Raw genomic sequence first — 25,417 nt, 5'->3', positions numbered from 1 at the left:
AGACTTGCAGTATAAGCTCAGACAACTAATAATTGTAGAAGTCACAAACTAAATTAAGGTACTGCATGGGTCGCATACTCGGTAGTACGCTCAGGAAGTCGGGCAGTTTTTAACAAAGCAGAAACACAAAATATGGGGACCACACGGCCCCCACAAAAAAAACTGCAGAATAGCCCCAAGCGTTGAAGATTTTCATAACCTCAAATGACAGCACTACTCAAATAAGCTCCTTTTCTTCGTGCTCTTCAAAAATTTTGGCCATGGCTACCAATGTCATGCACTGTACATGAGGAACAATTGAGGACCAGCTATGCTTTTCGAAAAAAAAAAAAAAAAAAAAGTGCGGTTCTGGCTTTTTGCACCAGACCCTTTGCATTTCTTATGCTTTCATAACATCGACACACAGTTGTATATAGCTGATTACTGTAATCTCGGAAAAGGGAGCAAGATGCTAGTACTTTCAAACCGTAGAGGGCGCATTTGCCTAAAACATGGCTGAGTCTTCCTTTAGGAGCAGCTAAGCACACACAGAAAATTGATCAAACTGGTACCTTAATTTAGCTTTGGTTTGTCGACTGAAACTATGCTTTCATCCCGAGGGCACGTACCTGTCAAGACCATGGATGACCTAGCTATTGAGATCATGACGTCAAGGTTGAGACGTCTGTTCTCAACTGTGCTCAGTTAACTTTTAAAAGTTAATTGCAGCCACTGCTGAATCAACTTGCTGTCTGCAGATTCTTGGAGTGCGTAATTATATTGTCTGCAAGATTCTTTTTTTCGATCATAGCAAATGTATGGCAGTAAGTCCTTTACTTTTTATATCTGATTATATGCATTCTATTACATTCTTCTCTCCTATAAATTTTGCCATCTTGTTCAGACGCAAGGAAGGGAAAAAAAACACCGCATATCCACGAAGTGAATGATGATGAGTGGGCAAAGCACCGGGGGATCATTCGGGCAAAACGCCGGAAGCGTTCTCTGGAAGCCGGCATCCGGAACCGTAAGTGCAACCGGAAGCGGAGCCAGAAGCCGGAGCTTGGCGTACGTATACTGTACATATATATATACTGTACATGTGTGCAGTACACATGTACATATATGTACAAGCTCTGGTATACACAGTATATAGACATGCAAACCAGAGCTGCGGACAACGGACTACGAGGGACAAGGCTCGGCCCTAAGGTGCTTCGCCCCTAAAAAGTTGTCGCAGTTTCACCTGAAAGGCAAAGCATCAATTGCGATAGCAAATTTGTAGAGAGCTGTACGGAGTAATGATAGTAGCTTTATCAGCTGTATAAACTTGGACATGCAGCAGCACCGGCAACACGCAGAACTGTTGTCGATGCCGTCGGCGTTTTGCCCGCGTTCGCACAAAATGCGTGCGGCGTTGGTGACTGTTGCCGGAGCCTCTGATATAAATAGGCACTTGGTGCCGCAGCTAAACGTCGCCTCCCCCCCCCCCCCCACAGCCTTTCGCGCGTCGGAAGAAGGCGCGTTTGCTCTACATATATGGCGATTGTAAAGGAGGAGAGAGACGCCTACTCCTGCAGCCCTTAAGGGAGCATGGCGCAGAACGCGCGTGTGTTCTCCGCCGTGGGTTCACTCCCCGTGAAAGCGCGCGTCCCTCGCGCCCTTTCACGCGCACATACAGCGTTCGGCGCGCGGCGACGATTTCATCTCCATTGACGTCATACGGAACCTCACGGCGACGGCAGAAATCTGCTTTGGAGTGTCCATATAATTGCTATCGCAATAAAAAAAAAATCTGGCAGAAACCATCTTAGGATGACTGTCAACGTTAATGCGATTAGCATTGAGGCAATTAATGTAGTAACACACCGTGGTGCCACCGCCGAAACGCGCCAGGTATGAGGTGTGTAATGCAGCCTGTAATGTAATGTGTAATGCATGGCTGCACTACTCTCTTGCGCTTCGATGGATGGATGGATGAGGCTGAACCCTTTAAATCGGGCGGTGGCATACGCCACCTAGCCATGGCTATTAACATAATTTGTACTTTGTGGTGGGTGGGTGAAATTTCACCCCTGCCTTAATTTTATCCACCAATCAGATAACCTCTGTTTGGTTATTTCTACCCGCTTAAAGTCTATTTTGCCTTCACTGTCCCTAAACCCCAATGCTTTGAAAAAATCAGCCCCGTTGCCTTGCACTGTAGGGTTAAGCCCCTTACAGAAAAGTATGAGGTGTTCAGCCGTTTCCTCTTCTCCACACGCACAGCACAACGTGTCTATACCTTGGTACTTGACTCGGTACATCTTAGTCTGCAATTCCTTCCTTCTGGACACGCTGCGCTATCTAGGGGCGCCGCCGCGAAATCAAAAAGTTGACAAACTCCTGCCCCGAGTCAAAAGGGATCATGACCACTGACTTATCCGCGCGTAGTGCATGCCTGAATATATAATATGATACGCAGACAATCTTAATATCTTAACTGTCACTGGATAAATTTTAAAGGTTCTTTTTCTTTTTGTCATAGCTGAGCCAGTGGCACATATATATCGCGTGACCCAAGCTGGAGTAATTGACGTTCATTGATGAGCAGCACATAACCAGTGGCACATGTTGGCGTGCACAGATACCGATCGAAAAGTGCGTGAAGTATCGCAGGAATGCTAATCTCATATATTAAAAGTTATACTCGATCGTTGTTCCCTGTTGGTCCTTTTTCACCTCAGTGGCTTTTGCGAATTCTTTTCTACACGCCGTGTTTTTGTTTCTCGCACCATTCTTCAACTCTAGCTGCCCATTTAAACACAGAATATTCGCGGGTGAGGGATCTGTGCATGCCAGCTGCCGCTCTTACAATTTACCCCGAAAACTCCTGAACCTGCAAAATTTCTGGGCGTCTTGCGCTGGAGTTTGAGGTATAGTAGCGGCTCCTGGTGGGAGAAGTTATATCTGGGAAGTATTGAGCCCTGGCTAGCGGCGAACCACGTTTCTAGCCCGAGTTTTACGTCGATTCGCACTTTTTTCGGCCCTGTTGCGAGTGCGAAAAGGCTCGTCACTTCTCAGAGACCACGCCGACCACGCTGCGAGCTGGCCGCAGCCTAGTTTAACGAAAACGGACTCTACGTGTGCCGTGGGACGTAGCAGAAGGAATCGGCGACGCCGATCCGGAGAGACCTAGCTCAGCCGCGAAAAAGCGTCAGCGTCGTTACTGCGCTGCGTCGTGAGCTGCCACGAGCAAGAAGGCCCGAATCCCAACATCAGATTCTACCGTTATCCTTCAAAGCCTCACAAAGCGGAGGGTCGGGTGCGCTGGATAACTTCACTACCCCACTACGAGCAGCACAGGTTTGAGAGTTAAATGTGCTCATCCGTGACCTCAAGCCAGCACGTTGAGGCAGCGCAGCAAGGCAGTATTGATTACAGCACATCGATGCTCGAGCGCTGTGATTAAAAGCTACATCAAGCGAGCAGCGCACGAGCTCGTGCTGCAGCGCGACTCGCATGTAGTACGTTACTGCGAGCTCATATGCATTGCATCAGTTACTTATCATTTGCTAAAGGGACAGATGGCCGTTACTACAGCGCAGGCATGACTACTTGTTTAGCGGCATGCAGTCAACAAATATTGCAGGAGGCCCGCCGTTTCGCGGCATGCTGAAGGAGGGGTGCCGTCACGGCGCGTACCGTCGTGCGCTCGAGCAGTTCCGTTCACATGATGTCTGCTTATCGCTGCTGTGAAATCATTTATAGCAAGCATTTCCTGGCGTTTGTGCGCCTGAATCTAGCAGCGTGCAAACCTTACCTGAAGTTCAACTTCGTACATGACTCGCTTCACTTGCGATTGACACCGCGCTAAAACTTCGCCGCTTATTCCTTGAACGGCGTACACGTATTCGGTGTTGCATAATTTCTTGCCTTTACGCAGCGTGCCACCCCTGAAAAAATCTTTGGCGCCCGATATTCGCTGCAAGCCGTGGTACAACACAACCGAAAGTGGCGGCATTTTTGCAGCGCCCCCTGGGCAACGCAGAAGCCCCATCAGAGATATCAATAAAGCCGAAATAACGCTGCTACCCTACTTCGTATGTGTAGTTTTAGAGCGATGTTTTTTTAAAAAAATTATTCTTTGTAATATGTTGCTACTTCCAGCAGCAATATTTGTATCTAAACTGTTAAAAAAGAATCAAAACTGATTGACATTATGCGCCTTATTCTGCTAAAGTTAGCCACAATAATAATTTTACGAGGCAACACTGTAAAAAAAAAAGAAAAGCTGCATGGGTTTTAATAAATTTTAGTAAAATTAGTTTTTCATTGACCGCATAATAGTTTAGCATGCAAAATAAAAAATAAAGATATAATAGTAACTAATTTTTTGTATATTCTTATATTATATTTTATTTGGGTAGTAGTGCGTGCGGAGTGTCTCGAAAATGGTGGCCTAACTTTTGTCGTCTGGTAAGATGTATCAGTTAATACATTTCCTTATTCTCGGATTTATATCGAAGCTTAATTGGACTTAGTGTGAGCTTCAGTAGAGTTCACATTATGTTGCTTTAGCTCTTTGACGCATCACATGCTCTTGTAGCAGCATCTTGAACTCTCTTGTCAGCTTGTGTGCCGAAAATAGGTGAGAGTGCATATGTAACGTTTCAGAGGAAACTGCCACTAAATGTTTTTCCTGTCCTGATCGAGAACCGAAACTGGCGCTACTTTCTCTGGTTTCAAGTATGTGCTTGTCTTTGCGAAAGTCACACGGCGTAGCATGTTTGACTGTGTTGCGGTTGCCCCTAGACGTATCCTCTTTGCGAGCGCAATCTTGTGGGAAATGGTGGCCTCTTTATACAAGGAGGTTACCGCGTGAGGAAGTATTGGGGCTCGTGGCCATGCGACGCCTGTACTGGCACGAGGAAAAACCTTGAAAATACTAGTTACGTCACTCTATCCAGCCTTGAGCGCAGTCCCACGTGGCTTGCGTATAATCTTCCATCTGCTACGTTTTATTTACTTACTTTTTTTTTTACAGCTTGAAGGGGAAACTTTTCCCATCCGAGAACTCGCGAAAGATCGCGCGATTACCAGTTTGCGTCGGGCTGCCTGAGGAAGGCGTGTGGATCTTGCGACTATTTTTCCGGGACGTCATGAATTTGTCGTAAGCTTCACTTTCGCTGTCCGTGTTTCGGCAGGCTTGCATGTTCTTGACGTGTGTATTTGACAAGCGACGACCACTGGGCGCGCAAGAGGGCAGATTCGGTTTTACGCCTTATCACGAACTTGTGGAATACTTCTTGATGGAATGATGTATCACTGAAGATTCGTGTCGTGTCTTCCAGAGACTGGCCAGCAGCCACTCCGAGGACTGGGCTGGATTCGGATGGCAGGAGAGCGGCCATGGCAAGCGTAAACGGGGACACGACGGCTACCGCCCGGGCGCCCTCACCGCAGCCGCGTGAGTCACACATTCCATATCATCTTGTGGTTGGCATATGTGCAACGACTTATACATTTACTTCTTACACAGCAATGCCCTGGTTTGGTATGGACATTGGAGGAACATTAGTGAAGCTGGTGTATTTTGAGCCTGCGGTTGAGGATGGACCAGCAACAACTGAGGCACTGGAACGCATAAAGCACTACTTGAAGAAGAATGCTGCCTATGGTCAGTCAGGCAAGCGAGATGTTCATTTACAGATGGATGGTGTTGAGGTCGGTGGCATCGAGGGCACACTGCACTTCATTCGTTTCCCTACAAGTGAGATGCCCCGTTTCTTGGAGCTGGCCAAAGCCAAGGGGATTGCCAGTTTAGCCTCTACTGTGTGTGCCACAGGTGGTGGGGCTCACAAGTTTGAGAATGACTTCCGCACTCAGGTGGGCCTTGGCCTGCACAAGTTCGATGAGATGGACTCTCTGATTCGTGGTATCCATTATATGGAAGCCCACAACACTCGAGAGTGCTATTACTATAGTAGCCCCATGGAGCGATGTGTCAAAATGCCATATGACTTTAGCAATCCATACCCTTACCTTGTGGTAAACATTGGCTCAGGGGTGAGCATCCTAGCAGTGCGTTCACCCACCGAGTATCACCGTGTAACTGGCACTAGTCTCGGTGGCGGCACTTTTCTTGGCCTCTGCTGCCTGCTGACTGGTTGTGAAACTTTTGAGGAGGCTATTGAACTAGCCCAGAAAGGGGACAGCACACATGTTGACAAGCTTGTGCGTGATATCTATGGTGGAGACTATCCGAAGTTTGATCTACGTGCTGACACTGTGGCTAGCAGTTTTGGGAACATGAACTGCAGGGCTCGACGAGAAGCTGCTTCACGAGAGGACCTTGCCCGGGCAACACTGGTTACTATCACCAACAACATCGGCTCCATTGCTCGCATGTGTGCCATCAACGAGGGCATCTCACGTGTTGTCTTTGTGGGCAACTTCCTGCGGGTGAACCCCATCTCAATGCGCATGTTGGCATACGCCATGCAGTTCTGGTCCAAAGGCACGCTTAAGGCTCTCTTCCTGGAACATGAGGTAAGACAGGGCTCCTGCACTGCAGGACGATAAACATTGACGAATCTTGCATTACAGGGCTATTTTGGTGCTGTTGGCTGCTTGCTGGAGCTGATGAAGGCTTGCAGCTAGCCACACATTCCATGCTGCCATGGTGCAGCACGTCCCTGTGATATAGGCAGCCCTTTGTCAAAAGCTGGCCTGGTTTGACAGCAGCCAGATGGAATCCACCGTGCTCCGGACACTACGCTGTCACCGAGAAGCTTCGCACGCTGGTCGAGAGAACCTGTTTCCATGTGATCTTCACCAGCTCGTTGCACAGCACCCATGGTCCAGCTGCCAGCCACCTTGTGATGGCATTGGTGCTATGCGGGCCTCGGAAATGGAAAGATGGTTTTTATCTGTGCTTCAGGTTATCACTGCATGAGCTCCTTCAGGGAACAGTGCTTTTCGAGTCTCTGAATTGGACAAGAGTTTTTGTATATGTTGGGATGTTACCGTGCAAATCCCAAATAGTATTCCAAAAGGTGTTCTCTCTCCACTTAACATTTGGGTGTGTGTTTTAAAGACGGCTTTAGGAATGGACGTGTTGTCAATTTCATACTTTTATAGTGTCATCTTTTTTTTTTTTTCTCAAATTTTATGTATCAAGACAAATTGTTCATTGCGGGATTAGGCAGAACTTATTGTGGCTCTTTTCTGTTATGCTTACACTTTCTGCCTTTATTCCCACAGGAGAGTGCAAACAAGTTGTTCTTATCGGAAGAAAAAAAAAATTTTTTTCAATGACCACACAAGTGCCATGCTATTACGGCAATTGTGAATGTTCGATCAAAGGATAAGACTATTAGGTGTATGTTCAAAATAAAAATAAAAAACAAAAACTGTGTCGTGTGAAAAACATTGAAACATGCTCAATTTTATTGGGGAGTAAGGGTTTCAAAGCTATCTATTCTGGCCACTTGCTCATAAAGGCTGAGGTAAAAGTGTCTCAAGCCTTGCATTATTTTTGTGCAATTATGTTCTGTCCAACTTTACTCGCCAAGTAACTAGTACTGGAAAGCACGTACCACACAATAAATTTACACTGACATAAATTAGGAATGGAATGTTAATAGCACCAGTTTGCCCCTGCTTGCCCATTTACAGTCCCAGGTGCATCACTCAATGCCTAGCTCAGGCTGCTGATAAAGCTGTTCACACAGTGAAACCACTCACAAGTAAGTCTACCACAATACAAACCACATGCTTGAGACGCAAGTACATAGATAGCTACAGCATGGGCATTCCTTCCACCAGCTTCCACTAGCTCGAAATGTATGGTGACCAGCATGTGCACGTTCTGTATGTTCACAAAGTGATATCCTGATAACTGGTTGCTTTTCATCATAGCTCTCAAGCAGGTGTGTGTTGTGGAAGAAGCACTTCTGCCTCATGTAAGACCAACTGCATAGCTGCACAGTTTATAGGTCCTGTGGAGAATTTGAGCCGTTTCACTGTGTTCATGGATGCATGGGGCAGTGTGGCCTTAAAGGAGTACTGACAGAAAATTTTGTCTTGTTTTTATTGCTATATTTGGTAGTCATCGGCCCAGTAATATGCTGTGAAGCCTCAATCCCCCCAGAATGCAATAAATAATTACGTAGCTTTTTAATGCGACAGTGCAGTGCAGAACAGTGCAGCTTCATATGTGAAAAAGTAGACTCATCACGTCGCCAAAACCTGTTGTGGCAGTCTTGTGGTACCAGACAACAAAAGTTGAGTCCATTTAACACTCCACCAGACGAAACGAGAGCATGTCTCCCTTTGTTTCCAAGAGAAGCACACAATTGGAAGAGCCAATTCGGCAGCTTTCAGTGACATGGTCATTATATGGTCTTCAACCACTGCACTGGGCTTGTTTGTGATACGTGAACACTGCCACCGCTTTCGGTGACGTGGACATTAACTTTTTTACCACGCAAACCCGTGTTTGATGAGAGTTTTGAATGGGTTGCAATAAGGTGCTGTAATTATTTGTGGTGTTCTTGAGGAGGCTTTGTGCTATAATTATAAAGTCAACTACCCAAAAAATTGGAAAAAGACAAAGCAGCGCACAATTTTCATGCCAGTAGTCCCTGGAAGTGAGGGTCGAGCCTAGCACTGCCAGTGGGGACCTAGGGAGAACTTGGTGCTATTGCTAATGTTTCTTTTTTTAATTTAAACTGGTGTAGGATTTTATTGGAGAAATGCATTCCAGCAAATGGGCACAGGTATTAAGAGACATTCAGTCACACAACTGCAAGATGTGAATGGATTTGGCATTTCTTAAATACATAGTATTTGCAGCCAGCCCCCTCCCCCTTCAATCATTTAACAGCACATGCTGAAACTTATTGTGCCCATTTTTCTTACAACTAATGAATGCAGAATGCAGTTTAGCAAGACTTTGTCCTTGAGGATGCCTATGAATGCAGTTCCTTTATCAATGTCTTGCGAGAGCTGTGGCACATTGTGGCTTATGATATATACAGCCGTGTTGACTCGGGCATATGCATCATTGGCTGATCCATTTTTTCTGCAAGAGGGCAGCCCCTGAGCCTCTTTCCTTTAATTACAAACGTTGCCACTGCAGATTTTGTAGATTTAGAAAGTCCTCCTACATGAATGGTGCTATAACCATCACTACTTGCCACTAATCTATACTATCGTGAGTGCTTTCTGCTATAACCCATTATTGCAGAACATATTGCATTCAAATATGCATGCGAGTGTGCTTGGCAGTTTTATTTATATCTAAGGGAGAAACAGCCTGTTCGCATTGTGGTGCATTTCGCATTCCTTGACCAGGAAGCTGCAGTCGTTACACTGTATCAAACCCAGCAGGAACGCCACAGGGTGGTTATATTTTTTGCAAGTTTTTCTCCCAGTATCTTGGTGCGTTAAAAGAATTGTAAGCTTTATTTTATGGACAGCTTTGAAGCAACCAAACGGTATTGGGGCGTTCAGTAAGTTTTTTCCACTTGCAGTATGCGAGTTTAGACAGCTTAGCACTGCACTTCTTTTTCCTAATAGCTTTTTTTTTTTTTTTTTTTTTTTTTTTTTTACATGTTATGGTATTAAAAAAATGCACTACACAAACATTAGATCAATCTAGATTGTTGGGTACCTACGACTGGTCTTTTAGACTGCAGATGGTGCTATGAAGGTTGTGCAAGGCAGCAATCAAGCTTTACTGCAAGACTAACACAGCCCAAACATGCACTGACAAAATGTAGATTATGAGCGGCAGACCCCACTTATCCTACTACACAACTACAGCTTGAACATTGCCTTACATGACCATCGTGTGTCTGAAGCACTATGCATGTTACGGTGCCATTTCATAATTATTAGATTGCCTTTCTAGAAATCTTGCAATGTTTTACAAGCAGATGACTTAGCTGCAAAGAAAATTTCAATTGCAGGGGTTGTGCAGATCGCTCGTTACATACCAATAAACATCCTATGCTGTACCAATGACCTCGGTAAAGAGGGGGGATGGGGTCATGCATATCTGGTTTCTACTGCCCGCTTTGAATTACCACAAAGAGAAGACATCATGCTCCCAAAAATAGAGCTGACAGAGCATATGAAGAGAGAGTGTCAATGAGCTGTTCTGTATTGCATTTTCTTTTATGTTGAAATGCAACATAGAGAGAGAAAGAGAGAAGGAAGGAAAGACAGGGAGGTTAACCAGACTTTGTTCAGTTTGCTACCCTACACGTGGGGAGGAGGAGTGAAGGAAAGAGAGAAAACACAAGTCTTGATCGCATTTTCACATGCACTAAGCCAGATGCAGCAAATGTAAGGTCGCTTTCGCTTTCAGGTATGGTAGAAGAGCTCGAATGGATTTCCAGGATGATGTATTGTGAGGCCTGGCTCCCAAGACCTTTGCTTCTGTAAATGGCCTATCGTCCAGTTTATTCAAGGCCCACTAGAGAGTCTAGCGTTGTTTATCGAAGTGAGAACAGTGGCACAGAAGATGATCTATGGTCTCTTCACATTTGCACTTGGCACACATGGGTGAGTCACCCATTCCAATGCGATAGTTGTAGGAGTTAATGAAGGCTACTCCTAACCCCAGCTGACACAGCAGTGTTACGTCACGTTATGAAAGGTTTGTTGGCAACATAAAATTTTTAATGTCAGTGGATGCCTGCAATCTGCCATTTATATGTTCGACAGCTAATACTGCATTTTCAAAACAGCAGCAGTTCGTGTGGCATGCCAGGAAACTGATTATATAGTAATACCGAGTGTTGTTGCACTATATAGACTTTTTTTTTTTTTTTGTCCTTGCAGTGCTGCTAAATTTCCCAGCAATCCTATCCTGCGTTCACATAATCTCAGCAAAAGCAATGCTTTGGACATCTTTGAGCACTGTAAACTTCAAAATGCTTGCCTTTAATGTCTCCTCAAAATTATGGGCACATACTTTGTAATTAAGGTATAGGAAAAACTGAAACCATTAGTTCAAGCACACTTTAGCAAATATTGAAGATTATTAGCTCAATATCTTAGTGTAAATTTCTGCACTGTAGTAACACAGACAAAACGTAAAACTCTGCAAGTAGGCTTCTAGTGCAGTTAAAAAGCCACTACTAAGGTGGTGCATCTTGTTCATGAAGAGAAGGGCTTGCAAAGAGTGGCATACTTGCGTATGCATATCTTGGCATTTTACAGCATTTGTCAAAAGAAATTAAGCCACTGCTTCATGACTGCAACCAAGTTTGGTATGGTTGGTTGGTCACTTGTTGCACCTTCGCACTGCTCTAAAGCTCTGGAGGAAAAATATAATTCTTTTCACCACTCCCCAAATTTTTTAGCTGCAGGAATTCCACATGTGCAACATAACATAAGCAGGGTTTTAGCAATCCTTTTGGAAGCGTTATTTCTTTTTAAAAAGGCTGCACCTGCTTGGAGTGCAACTGCAAGCACTCTGGTGGCAGCATTTTGTGTGAAGAAGCTTACTTGCCAAGTTTGGCATAGTATCTGTTGCGAACAAGCACATATCTGATGATGATGTGTCTTGGCAATAGGTAATAAATATAAGCTGTTTGTGTACCAGTGCCGTCCACTTGATCTATGTGGCCCTGTTTGGGCCAAAGGAGCCTCATGCCTTACATGCTTTTTACCAGCACTTTTTGCAAATGCTCTCAATGACAGTTATAGTGACTTGGGAGAATTCCTAGATCTGCAGTTGCACAATGTCGCAATTAAAAATGCTAAGCAAAATAATTTTACTGATAAATTTATCAGCTGTGTGCCAAACAAGTGAACAAAAGTTAATTATCGAGTGGCTGGCTGTACATGGTCGGATTCAACAATAAAATCGTTTTGTGTTATTGGAGCTACACATCAGTATGCAACTTTTGAAGCAGATTCAATTTATGCACTGGAAACTAAAAGGGTCTAGTCATTATATATATAGTAACCATGTTTTGTTAATCAGTGGACAAGCTATGCTTGAAAAAAATAGCAAATACACTGACTTGCTATTCCAGTGTCAGACAGAATCCAGTGTCAGACAGACAGTTCATTGCCTGGCTGCTTCATCAGCAACATTGTTTCACCAGAGGCAACTCTAGTTTGAAGAGATAAGTTGTCGGCTGGCAACGAAAACCAATTAAAGCTGCACCATCCATTTCATTGGCATCACCAGGCAGGCTTCAGTTATTCATTTATTATAGAGGTTTAAAAAAAATTCTGGGATTTAATGTGCCAAAACCACAATATGAATAAGCAGCACGCTGTAGTGGGGGACTCCGGATTAGTTTTGCCCACCCGGGGTTCCTTAACGTGCCCCTTAATCCAAGTACACGAGTGCTTTTGCATTTCATTCCCATCGAAACGTGGTTACTGCAACCGGGATGGAACCCGTGACCTCAAGCTTGGCAGCATGTCATAGCCACTGGGCTATCATCGTGGCTACTGTAGAGCTTTTCTCACAGTCTACAGAAAAGAACACCCCGCAGGGGCGTGTGCGTCAGCAGGCGTTTGATGTGCTGCGACAACACGTACCCGAGCACACAAGGGTTAGAGCCTCTCGCGTCTAGACTCTAGCCGCATCCCGTGAAAAGCGGATCCTGGGGGTTGAGACGATGCCGGGTGTTTGGACCTTTATGGCACATCGGCGGAGGCAACACACCCCTTTGACCTCTGCTTTGCGTAGATGGCACCCTTGGGCTGACCCACCCAGGGGAAAGCGGCTGGTCGCCTTTTCCTATCCCCCTCTCTGACCTTTTTTCTTTCCTATCTCCTTTCTTTACTGTCCTGTCTCCTCTTCTCTTCTGTTACTTCCACGTTTTCATAGGCGGCTTGGGTTAACCTTGTGTATCTGCCCTCCCATGGGCATAATACATTCGGTTATACTAGCGATGTGCAGCTGGTGTATGCTGTCTTAAACGTTAAGTACTGCAGCGTTCCCAAGTTGGGCTCCATATGGAGGTGGGTGGCCGCCATTGCTGCCGAACACAAAACACAATTACATATATGGAAACCCCTACAGTTCTCCGTCTTGATCGCCACCTTCAGAAGAGGGGGTGCACCGATGAATCCTTGTACATGTTTATGAAACCAACCGAAACTTTTCTGCGATTCCACGTGATCCACAGTGATAAAACCGAAAAATCAGCTCGAGCAATTTCACTATTTGTTGCCGCAAAATCTCTAACCGAAAACCTTGGACCTGGCTACAAGATCACCAGAATGGCCAGCGGTGACCTTCTGCTGGAGGTTAAAGATCACCAACAATATCAAAAGCTCTGCAGTCCTCAATCACTCGCACAGCACCCAGTAACTGTGTCACGGGATTGAATCCCGGCCACAGCAGCCGCATTTCGATGGGGGCAAAATGCGAAAACACCCGTGTACTTAGAGTTAGGTGCACGTTAGAGAACCCCAGGTGGTCGAAATTTTCTGGAGTCCCCCACTACGGCGTGCCTCATAATCAGATCATGGTTTTGGCACGTAAAACCCCATAATTTAATTTTAATTTTTAGCACCCGGTAACTGTTACGCCACATAGAACCATGAATACCTCACGTGGAGTAGTATTTGACATAGACCTCCTAGACTTGACTGAAACCGAGCTTCTTGAAGGCTGGAGAGACCAGAATGTCACCAATGTGCAACATAAAAATGAGGCTGGACAATCAAGAAATACCAACACATCATGTAATTCTGACATTTTCATCAAGCATTCTGCCCCAGACGATCCTAACAGGCTACATCAAACTAAACGTACGACCTTACATCCCAAATCTGAGATGATGCTACCAGTGCCAAAGGTTCAGACATGGTTCGCAGAGTTGCCGTGGTCGACTCACCTGCGCCAAGTGCGGAGTGCAAGGCCATGCCTCGCTGTGTAAATTGTGACGGCGAGCATACGGTGTGTTCTCGCTCTTGTCCAGGCTGGAAAAGAGAAAAAGAAATAACTATAAAGGTCCGTGAGAACATCTCGTTCAGGGAAGCACGCAAAAGGTGCTCGCCTTTTCACAATTAACACTACATACGCTGATGCGACACGTCAGCGGGCACTGTCGCATCGGCCTCCGCCACCAGTCCGGCCTGCATGCAGCGAGCCGTCAGCTGGGGCAACCACCCCTACGGTCGGAGCAGGCAAGGCTGCCCTACCCTCCCTCAACTCGTCCACACCAGTGGCCTCTACAAGCCTTGGCAGCAGCCAGGGCTGCACAGAGGCAAAGGAGGGTCCGTCAACCTCCGCACTGGTGGGGGCAAAGGCTTTGTCCTCAAGGACGAAGCCTGTACGTACACATCCCTCGTTGGAGCGAGTGTCCAAAGCCCGCGGATGAGGCATTGGACACTACCACATGCGAGATGACCCATGGAGCGCCCAGGGTGCGACGAGGCTATCTTGAGCACCCCAAAAAGGAGAAAACTCCAATTACAGGGCCTGAAAAGGCTCTGTAGGATAAGTTCAAGTACTCGTCTAAGACACACAGCACCTTTCCTTCTAACATGAACACAATAATTCAGTAGAATGTTAGGGGGCTACTCCACAACCTAGACGACATTCAAGAACTTTTACACAAATTTAATCCAAAAGTGCTGTGTGTCCAGGAAACTCAACTCTAGAAACAGCAGCTTCTGTCTGTATATTGTTTTCTGAAGGGATCACGAGGATGCTGCCGCATCATCTGGTGGTGTGGCCATATAATACTCGATAGAACTGTAGCCTGTCAGCATTTTCCACTGCAAACCGCACTCGAGGCTGTGGCTGTTTGTGCTGTCCTTTCAGATAAACTGGTAACCATTTGCTTGCTCTATATACCGCCGAACTACCAGCTGCACAAACAAGAATTTCAGTCTTTCATTGATGAGATCCCCGAACCCTACCTTGTTCTTGGGGATCTCGATGCACAGAGCGGTATGTGGGGCGACTCTCACATCGATGCGCAAGGTCGTCTAATTGAACACTTTCTTTTCTCATCCAGTGCGTGTCTGCTAAACAAAAAAGAACCTACATATTATTGTCTTGCAAAAAAAACTTTTTCCTCTATAGATCTCAGCATAAATTCTCCATCCATATTACCTACCTGAACTTCAATGGGAAGTTATAAAAAACCCTTACGGGAGTGACCATTTCCCAATACTGCTGAGAGCACCAAGACAATACGAATCTCCGCCACATGCCCCCTGATGGAAGGTCGATGCAGCGAACTGGAGAAATTCCAAACGCTTACCAGTACGATCTCGTGGGCTGACATGTCTTCGCTCGGAGTTAACGGTGCCGTCAAGTATTTTACTTACTTCATAATTGATGCAGCTTCTAAGTGTATTCCCCAAACAAGTGGACTTTCTAGCAAACGCCGTGTTCCGTGGTGGAATGAACAATGCCGGAATGCTTGTAGGCAGCAGAAAAAAGCATGGAGGCAGCTTTGCGATTCTCATACTGCTGAAAACCTTATCAATTTCAAAAAATTAAGTCCCAAGGTAGGAGAACGCGCAGACAAGCCAGGAGAGACAGCTGGCGAAAATTCTTACCAAGTATCAACTCGTACACGGATGAGGCCAAGGTTTGGAACAAGGTCAATAGAGTAAGAGGACGACAAACACATCCACCTCCCCTGGTACACACGCAGGGAGACAGCCTGGAGGACCAAGCAAACCACCTGGGCGCATATTTTGAACATGTGTCCAGTTCATCGCACTATTCTCCAGCATTTACAAGATACAAATCAGCAATATAAAGCCAAAAACTAGACCGAAAGAGCTCCAGGAACAAGCCATATATAACCTACCTTTCTCCCTAGCAGAGCTGCATGCATCACTCACCTGTTGCAACCAATCTGCCCCAGGCACTGACCGCGTACTATACAAAATGTTGAAGAACCTGCCCTCTGAAGCGAACAAAATCCTTCCCTGTCTGTATAACTCTATATGGACCTCCGGCGAGATCCTCTCTGCCTGGAAAGAGGCCATAGTGATCCCTATCCTGAAGCAGGGCAAGGATCCATCATCCGTATCGAGTTACCGGCCCTTAGTTCTAACAAGCTGCCTCTGCAAAGTTTTCGAGAAAATGATAAACTGCCATCCGATACATTTCCTAGAATCAAACAAGCTGCTTGACCCATGCCAGTGTGGGTTTGGCGATGGCCGATCCACCACTGACCATCTTTTGTCCACAAGCAATTTTTTTCTGTCTGTTTTCCTTGATATGGAAAAAGCATATGACAGCACGTGGCGGTTCGGAATACCGAGAGACCTCGCGCACTTTGGAGTACGTGGCCATATGCTGAATATCATTGAAAGTTACCTGTCCAACCGCAGATTCAGTGTTCGTGTGTGTGATGCATTATCAAGACCATATGTGCAGAAAACTGGAGTACCACAGGGCGGTGTGCTCAGTTGCACCCTCTTTATCATAAAAATGAACTCTTTGCAACTGTACATCCCACGCAACATATTTTATTCAATATATGTCGATGATGTACAAATAGGGTTCACCTCATGTAACCTTGCAATCTGTGAGCGGCAGAGGTTCAGCTTGGTCTGAACAAGCTGTCTAAGTGGGCGCACGAGAATGGGTTTAGGCTTAACCCACAAAAGTCCACATGCGTCCTCTTCTCCATAAAGAGAGGTCTGCACCCTGATCCCAACATCGAGATGCAGGGTGAGGATCTACCTGTAAAAACGGAACACAAATTCCTGGGCATAATCCTAGACGCAAAGTTAACATTTATCCCACATCTAAATTATCTAAGAAACAAGTTCATATGAAAACAATGAACATCTTGAAAGTGTTGTCTCGCACTACGTGGGGTAGTGACACAAGATGTCTATTAAATCTCTATAAGAGCCTCATCCGATCACGTATAGACTACGGTTCTATTATATATCACTCTGCGACGCCAAACGCCTTGAAGATGTTGGACCCTGTCCACCATCTGGGCAACAGCCTTTCTACGGGTGCGTTCAGAACAAGCCCCATAGAAAGCCTCTACGCTGAATCAAACAAATGGTCGCTCCATCTGCAGAGAACGTAGTTATCCTTTTTGTATTATCTAAAAGTGAACTCAAGCAATACACACCCTACGTACACAACTATAAACGATCTGTCCAGTGCCCAAACCTTTCAGAACCGTCCTTCCGTGAGAACACCCTACGGACTTCGAGTAAGAAGTTTTGCCGAAGAAATGGATGTGTTGCTCCACGAGCACAATGTCATGCCCCCTCCTTTACAGCTGCCACGATGGCAGTGGCAGCTGATTGACTGTGATCTATCCTTCGCTGATGTTACAAAGCATGTGCTGGTCATACATATTCATATGCACTTCCTCGAATTGCAGCACAAATACTCTTGTCCGGAATATTTTACTGACGCTTCAAAGTCACACGCTGGCGTGTCTTATGTGGCAGCCAGTGCATCCTTTTCGGCTGCCAACGTTCTACACCCAAACACAACCATCTTTACAGCGGAGGCCTACGCCATCCTGACGGCGGTTAAAAACATCAAACAGTTAGACATACCCAAGGCAGTCATCTATACTGACACTCTTTGAGCGTGTTGACTGAAATGCTTAAAAACTCTAAGTAGGCACAGAAACCCCGAATTATAGCTCTTTATTCCATCATTGCACCACGTATGCATCCAAGCAGCAAATTGTGCTATGCTGTGTGCCAGGGTATCGCGAGATCGAAGGGAATGAGTTGGCCGACAAGCTAGCCACATCCGTTGCTGCCACTTCGCCCATAGCTGTCCCTGTAATGGACCTAAAGCCCTTTATCAAGAAAAAGGTCAGGGCCTACTGGCAATGTCTGTGGGACAGAGAAACGAGCAACAAGCTACACACTATCAAGCCTCATCTCGCATATTGGCCGCCAGAATCGAAGACGCGCTGCACACAGGTTACACTTTGCAGACTTGGGATAGGACACACATACAGTACACACGCATACTTAATGTCTGGTGGCGATCCGGCCGCCTGTTTGTGATGACTGTGGTGAGCCACTCAGTGTGCTTCATGTCCTCCTGCAATGCCGTGAGCTGGAGCCTCAGAGGAAAAAACATTTCCCATTAGCATTACGGCAAAATCTTCCATTGCACCCTCGTTGGGCAATGAACCTCTCTTTAAATACCAATCACTTTTCGCGTTTTTAAAGGATATACATAATTTCCATGTTATCTATCCAGGTGACCTGTAGCACGGCCTCTCTGCAGGGGCCGCTGCTGCGGTGTTTTGTTAAAGAAAACACGAGCCTCCTGGCCTTTGTCCACAAAGGCCTTCGGTAGGTGTCGTGCTACTTTTATACTTTTAATTTTAGCACCATGACCATTTCTCATACATTCACGACCCACAGATCATTCCACACGTCACTACCATAATTCTATTCGACATGTTATACGCTTCTTTACCGCAATTGTTTCTTAGGCCCCTTTACAGCCACATTGCACCCTGTCATCAGAACTCACTGATCATGGCAAACATACCATTCATTGTCTTGGCGCTCTTTGGCCACATTTGGCCCTTGCGCCACAGAACACCAAATATCATCATCATACAGAAAAGAACCTAGCATGAGTTTGCTTTTTGACTATTGCACTGGGGGTTACTAGCATACTGGTTTGCCAATAGTCACACAATTAAATGAATTGCTCGAAATTTCTATAACTAATCTGAATTAGCAAGATTAGTGCACTGCAGTAAGATAATTTTATTTGAAAAGCATGTCTGCAACAATATCTTGTTAGTCTTGTATCTATCACTTTTCACAATGTACACCGTTTGAGTATGATGTACGAGACACAAAAAAGTGCAGCCAATTGCGCAATACGAAATGACGAAATTGACACGATATTGAAGTGTTCTCAAAATATGCGCATTAAACGAAAACAAGACAAAAACATGTAAGCTTAAGTGAGGGCTCCTTGAGGTGAACTGCCCACGACAGATGGTTACAGTATTTATTGTGTGTGCCCCCTTTACATGCTTGCTTCTTCGAACCTTCTCACATTTTATTAATGTTAATATACCATCTCTAGTGTTTTCACTTAAACTATAACATCTGTAAGAGCCTATAAAATTAATTTTTGAATGTAAGCGCTGAGCTATTATTCAAAACAGCATAAGGTGATGAGAAAAGAAACATTAAAATCACAAAGGCTCTTTTCTCGGTAAAACACACTATTCTGAAGTCTTTCTGAATGTAGAAACAGCATATTGATCACAAAAGTGAAATAAACGAAAGAAAATTAAGGAAGCATTTCTGCACTGATGCATGCTACTCAGAAAAACTTTTCCTAACACATTTGTGACAGCTCAATGAAACTTTCACCATTTACAGAGTTTGAGATCCTTTGTTCAAAGCTGCTTTTAGTTTTTTCTAGCTAATTTGGTTAATTTTTTGCACACCATCCATTTGTAAAAACAATGCATTTTTGTGCAAGCTTACGCGATAACAGTGAGCACAAGAAACAATTAAAAAAATAGCTCATACTGCTCCCAATGAAGAGAAGAATTCATTAAGCAAGAAAATATAGTGTAACATTTGCGTTTAGTCTAGAAAAAAATTCCAATGCCGAGTTTCAGTTTTACCATGCATTCTCAACGAAGAAACTTTTGAAATTATGTTACTGAATATGTTTGTGGAAAGCTCTGAAAGTTGTATCTCTGAATTCAGGACGTTTTCAAGCATAAGCATGCCAAATTTCATTATGATCAGGCTACGTAAAGTGCACAAATTTTAGTGCACAGACACTAAAAATGCTACAAAATGAAGAATGAAGAAAAACATGTTTGAAAGTTAATTTTAAAAAAAAATGTCACGACACTAGACTTCGGCAGGGAAACAAATATATATACATTTTTTCATATTTTCAGCTAGAATGTGGCTCTGCCGAAGTGGGCTCTGGGAGAAGAGCGTTATAGGCCTACAATCCCCGCGAAAATTCAAGAGAAGGCAACGTTGCGAAGCGAAATGCCACACGTGCGAAATTAAGGTAAATTCGAAACCTCACGAGCCGCCGCGTGAGCTTTTTTGCATTTTTTAACTAACTTCTAGTTGATTCTAAGCTTTGATTTTTTAATATATGAAAGAGGAGGCTTGGAGGAATACAAAACACAAAATCAACCTTTTCAGAAAAAATCATGGTTTTCTGACCCTCATCTCCCCTTAAGTCAGCTCATCCCGTAATATACTGGCATGAAGATGTGGAATTGGAGGTTTATATAAGGAAGGACAAGTGAAAATGCCTACCAATAACTTTCCTATTAGTATGTGTTGTGTGCTTTCTTTTCCCTCCCTTTTTTACCTTTTGTAAATACCTAAATTGACAAACAGGCATTCTCATCACTCTGGATATTCACGCAACTCCAAGCCTTTCATGGTAGCACATGTGGCAAATGTACTGACTGTGCAATGCTAAAAGGGTGCAATGCAATATTATCACTGAAAAATGACAAACTTCATTTTTACACGCATACACACACACACACTCACGAGCACAGGACAGGGACAGGGAATCGGACAGGGAATACAAAAAAATGGCAAAAGTGGCCAAGCCTTAATTATATTAAAAAAAAAAGGATTCTTTTCAGTTATCTGAGAATCACCAAGTATCATCAGCATAATTTTTAAAAAAAATTCTGAGGTTTTACATGCCAAAATCACGATTTGATTATCAGGCATGTAGTGGGGGACTCCGAAGTAATTTTGACCGCCTGGGGTTCTTCAACATGTACCCAATGCACGTGCGGGCATCTTGCATTGGAGGGGTAGGAGCGGTGGAAGAGCTATGTTTAACTGCACAAACTGTCATATGGGAGTGAGGGCCTGGACAGCGATGAGTAGAACGAAGTGTGCTGTACGATAGTGGCCCTCTGCTACTGCTTGGCTGTTCTGCACTCGCCGTCTGCAGGACTGTCCTGGACCTCTAACAACACCATGACTCGACGGAGCCCAGTTCGCCGGGGCAGTAGCGGCACCTCCCACAGCCGCTCAACCTCCCGTGACCGGTCAACCTTCTTCCCACTGCTGTCCCGAGGGGGCGACAGAGGGGCCCCGCAACGCTGAGCCAGCAGGTCCCGCTACCGGCGCTCAAGATGTCGTACGAGATCTCGCTCAACCCAAAGATCCCCCTCGTCTTCGACGACAATCACCACGACGGAGTGGTCCTGGTTGGCCAGCAGAGTTCCACCCAAAGAGGCGGCCTTCCACCATCCTCCCAAGAATGTGGCCTGGGAGAAAGGACCCCGGCCTCCATCATGGCGTCGTCATCGGCCATTTCACAGGTGAGGAATCAGGCCTGGGAGAACTCGCGCCTTAAAGCTCAAATATCTTTCCAGCAGTATCAGATTGCAAAATTAATGAACTACATTCAAACCCTCGAGACTAAAATTGACAGGGAACTTTCCTCTAACCACCATTCACAAACACCAACACCTATGCAAACACAAGAAGCATACTCTTCCCCTTTAACCAACAACACAGCGTCGGCGCCAGTGACGGAAACACCACCACAACCAGCACAGAACGCCGGCAAGTACAAGGCTGTCACATCCACTGCATCCCTTTACGCCAAACTGACATTACCACTGCTGTTACTGCGGTGGTGACTGCGGCCATATCTACACTCGAGACAAGATTAGAGGCCAAATTTGACGCACACTTTAACGCGATGCAACAGGCCATTATAGATACAAACTTGTTTGCCGCACTCAAAACCTTTACAGAGGCCATGCTAGGCGATTTCAGTGTGCAGCTGGCCAAGAAACACATGTCATCAGCAAGCCGTGCAGCCATTTCAAAGCCGGCCTCCACATAAATGACTACGTAACCCATCATGGCTCCCCATCACTCCAAGTTAACAATTTGGCAGTGGAACTGCAGGGGGCACTGCAAGAAAAGGAGCCATCTGCAGCAAATTATTCAGCATATTCAGAATACTCCCCAGCAAAAAGATGAAGTCCCTGACATCATAGCTCTACAAGAAACGAACGGCCACGTGAGACTCTCTAGCTACAAGGAGTATAACCAATTAGGCACACACCACACCCCCGCCACAGCCATCCTGATACACAACAGTCTGACGGCCATGCAGCGCAAAATTGAAAGCACCAGCATACAACACACACTCATTGAAGTTCTACCGAACAGAAGAGGGAGACAAGACACTCTTCATACTAAACATATACAGCTCACCCAAAGAAAGGCGAGCAGACTTCCCACACATCTTTCGAAACACATCTGCGCTGGCCAAAGATGCACAAGTACTCATCATTGGAGATTTCAACTCTAAACACCCAGACCAGGGCTATCCCAAATCGCCCGAAGGGCATCCGGTTATAGGAAGCCATCCAAGACTTAAGGCTAACCATTCTCAACGACGTGCAACAACAGCAAACGCGGGTCAGAAACAGCGTGTGCAAAGATACCTAGCCGGACCTGACACTGTCCAAAAATATACCATGTGCTTGATGGGAAAACACGGGCCTCTCGGCAGGTAGTATCACTGCATCCTCTCTACTACCATTAAAACATCCACCAACAAAAGAAACAAGAGCACTGCGCGAATCATGGAGTGGAACAATTTCCGACAAATGTGTGAAGAAGCGGCACCCGACACCATCTTGGACATGAACAAATGGGTGAAGTTGCTGAATCAGGACGTGACCACCTCAATGTGCAAAACGGAAGTCGCTCGAGAGCAGCCGATGACAGATTCCCGCCTCCCCCACATGTGGGAAGCGCACGAAGCCGTCATGCGCAGCTGGCAGTATCAATGGCACAAGCAGCAGCTTCGCCATCGCATTGCAAAGCTCGAACGTGAAACTGAAGCCCACAGCGCCACGCTCGAACGCCACCAGTGGGGCGCCAAACTTGCAACAGCCTGAATGGCCAGATGGGCTGTAAGAAAATGTGGCATCTGCTGCGACACCTCATCGACCCCCGGCAGCTCCAAGTCAGCAGTCTGCAAGCAATTCGAGCGTATAATCCACCAATATCGGGGTGCCAACGAAGAGATGCTGGAGGAGCTCGCTAACTGGTATATCAATACCTCCCACGAGAATCACAAGAGCAGCAGCACTAATGCAACAACAACAGCACAACTACTACAATACACAGGAAACTCCAACCAACAATTGGATGCCAACATCTCGAAGGCAGAGGTCTGCGCCGCGCTCCACAAGCTGCGCAAAACATCAGCGCCCGGCCCCGATGGTGTGACCAACAAGACGCTGCGCGCAACCTCAATCCAAAGTCGGTAGGGGCCATCACCTAGTACATGAACGAATGCTGGAAATCAAATCCGGACAATTACCCCGGATTGGAAACACGCCAGAGTCACCTTCATACAGAAATCAGGCAAGAAACTCAGTCGGAATTCTTCGACCCATATCCCTGACCTATTGTTTGGGCAAGCTAATGGAACACGTCGTGCTCTGCTGTCTGCAAAACTACATGGAAGAGGATAACCTACTTTCCCCTGCGATGCTAGGCTTCCGAGCTCATGTATCCACCCAGGATGCCCTTGTCCAACTGCACCTTGATCTCCTAAGATCAGAGAGTGCCACAAGCACCAAAGCCTTACTCAGCCTCGACCTTCACAAAGCCTTTGATAACATGAAGCACAATGCCATAGTAAACAGCTTGGCAAACGGGAGAACGCTCATACAATTACATATGAGCTTTTCTATCCAACCGTACAGTTCAACTCTCAGTGGGGAATCTACTCTCCGAACCGATTAATCTTGGAGATCGTGGCACTCAAGGTGCCATTCTCTCACCTTTACTATTTAACTTCGCAATGAAGTTGCTACCACCCAAACTCGACATGATACCCGGCCTGCGACACTCTCTCTACGCCGACAACATTACGCTCTGGACGACCACAGGATCCAACGGACCTGTATGCTCTCAGAGCATATGGTCCGTATATGGACCGAGCATATGGACCTGTATTTCCCATATGCTCTGCGAGCATATGGGAAATACTAATACTTCGACCCCCACACCGGTGCAGAATACAGACCCCACTACCCAACATTAATGTGTACGTTAACGACACGGCAATACCCCATGTGGATAACGAGGGTCCTGGGCCTTTTTGTACAAAAGAATCACCACAATAACATTACAATGGATCGTTTCGCATAGCGGTAAACGAGATAGTACATCTAATCGCCCGAGTGACGGCACGCAAGCAAGGCATGAAGGAGAAGGAGCTACTCCAAATCATCCACGCCTTTGTTATCTCAAGGCTCACCTACGGCCTTCCCTACCTACATCTTCTCCAAACTGAAAGAGCACAACTCGATTGCCTCATATGCAAAGTGTACAAGGCGGCTCTGGGGATTATCCGTACCACCCCTACCAAGCACCTCCTAAGCCTGGGGTTACACAATACCCTGGAAGAGCTTCTAGAAGCACACCGCATGGCGCAGATTCACAGACTACAAGGAAGCAAGACTTGGATCCTGGACCGAATCGGGCACAGAGTATCCCCAACGCGCAACGATCCTGCCACCATTCTCCCCGACATCAGAAAGAGATTCCTCATCAAGCAGCTGCCAAAGAACATGCTGGCAGGTCATCACGACGGTAGACGAAAAGCAAGAGCTTCAAGCCCTGCAAAAAACCCACGGGTACAACTCCGAAGCAGCATACGTCGACGTTGCTCAATATTACTTTCCAAATAACACATACGCAGTCAGCATAATAAACCTTCCCAAGATCAACAACAATGACAACCAATCCGCACCCCGAGCAACACCAATACAGACGGCCAGTTCTGTCCGTGCCCTCAACTCGGCGGAGGCATAAGAGACGGCCATTGCCCTCGCTGCAGCGGCCGGATTTACCACCATAATCAGCAACTCAAAGACCATCATATCCAACTTTGCACGAGAATTGTGGCCCCAACCACGCTGTGAATACTGCACCCCCTAGCTACTCTCCAACAAACAACAAGGTAGTGAAGAAACCAACCCAATCGAATTGATATGGGTCCTGGCTCATGCAGGGAACCCGGGGAACGAGGCAGCCCGCCTATATGCCCAAGGATTCGTCAACCGAATGGTGGGTCCCCGTCTCTGACCCGGGGGACCTGGTCAGCCAGCCACTGACCACATACCACGACATTGCACAACACTACCACCTCCCAAGACGGAAAAAACCCGCACCTCATCCCAAGCTCACCAAGGAACAAGAAGTCACTATCGCCGACTCGAAACGCACTCCTTTCCCAACCCACAAATATACACACACTTTTACCCTGACTTGATAGACCCACACTGCTCATTATGTAGGTCCATAGCCTCTTTAGATCATATTCTCTGGGACTGCAGGGAAGACACCCCCCCCACCAGATCTCCGGGCCGCTCCCTCGCCTGAAGCGTGGGAAGCAATACTCTGGGACCCAAGCCTAGAGGTTCAACTTCGGGCC

The 25,417-nt window shown here is 46.0% G+C and overlaps 1 protein-coding gene across 6 annotated transcripts; it reads left to right on the top strand.

Moving 5' to 3' along the window:
* Window positions 1-4,349: 4,349 nt before the first annotated feature.
* LOC119461194 (pantothenate kinase 3) lies at window positions 4,350-7,373 on the top strand. Of its 6 annotated transcripts, none has more exons than XM_049666873.1 (5): window positions 4,420-4,437; window positions 5,006-5,131; window positions 5,313-5,428; window positions 5,501-6,510; window positions 6,568-7,373. In XM_049666873.1, the coding sequence occupies exons 2-5, from the start codon at window positions 5,121-5,123 to the stop codon at window positions 6,619-6,621; spliced, it is 1,191 nt and encodes a 396-aa protein (XP_049522830.1). In that variant the 5' UTR covers window positions 4,420-4,437; window positions 5,006-5,120; the 3' UTR covers window positions 6,622-7,373. The 6 variants fall into 6 exon arrangements, with proteins under 6 accessions (XP_037578361.1, XP_049522830.1, XP_049522824.1 ...); XM_049666867.1 differs by lacking the exon at window positions 4,420-4,437 and adding an exon at window positions 4,444-4,609; XM_037722433.2 differs by lacking the exon at window positions 5,006-5,131 and having other exon boundaries at window positions 4,350-4,437.
* Window positions 7,374-25,417: the final 18,044 nt, after the last annotated feature.

The sequence above is a fragment of the Dermacentor silvarum genome, chromosome 1 (genome assembly GCF_013339745.2).
Source record: "Dermacentor silvarum isolate Dsil-2018 chromosome 1, BIME_Dsil_1.4, whole genome shotgun sequence".
NCBI classification, from domain to species: Eukaryota; Metazoa; Arthropoda; class Arachnida; order Ixodida; family Ixodidae; genus Dermacentor; species Dermacentor silvarum.
Note: the sequence above shows the minus strand (reverse complement) of the source record. Positions and strands in the feature narration are given on the sequence as shown.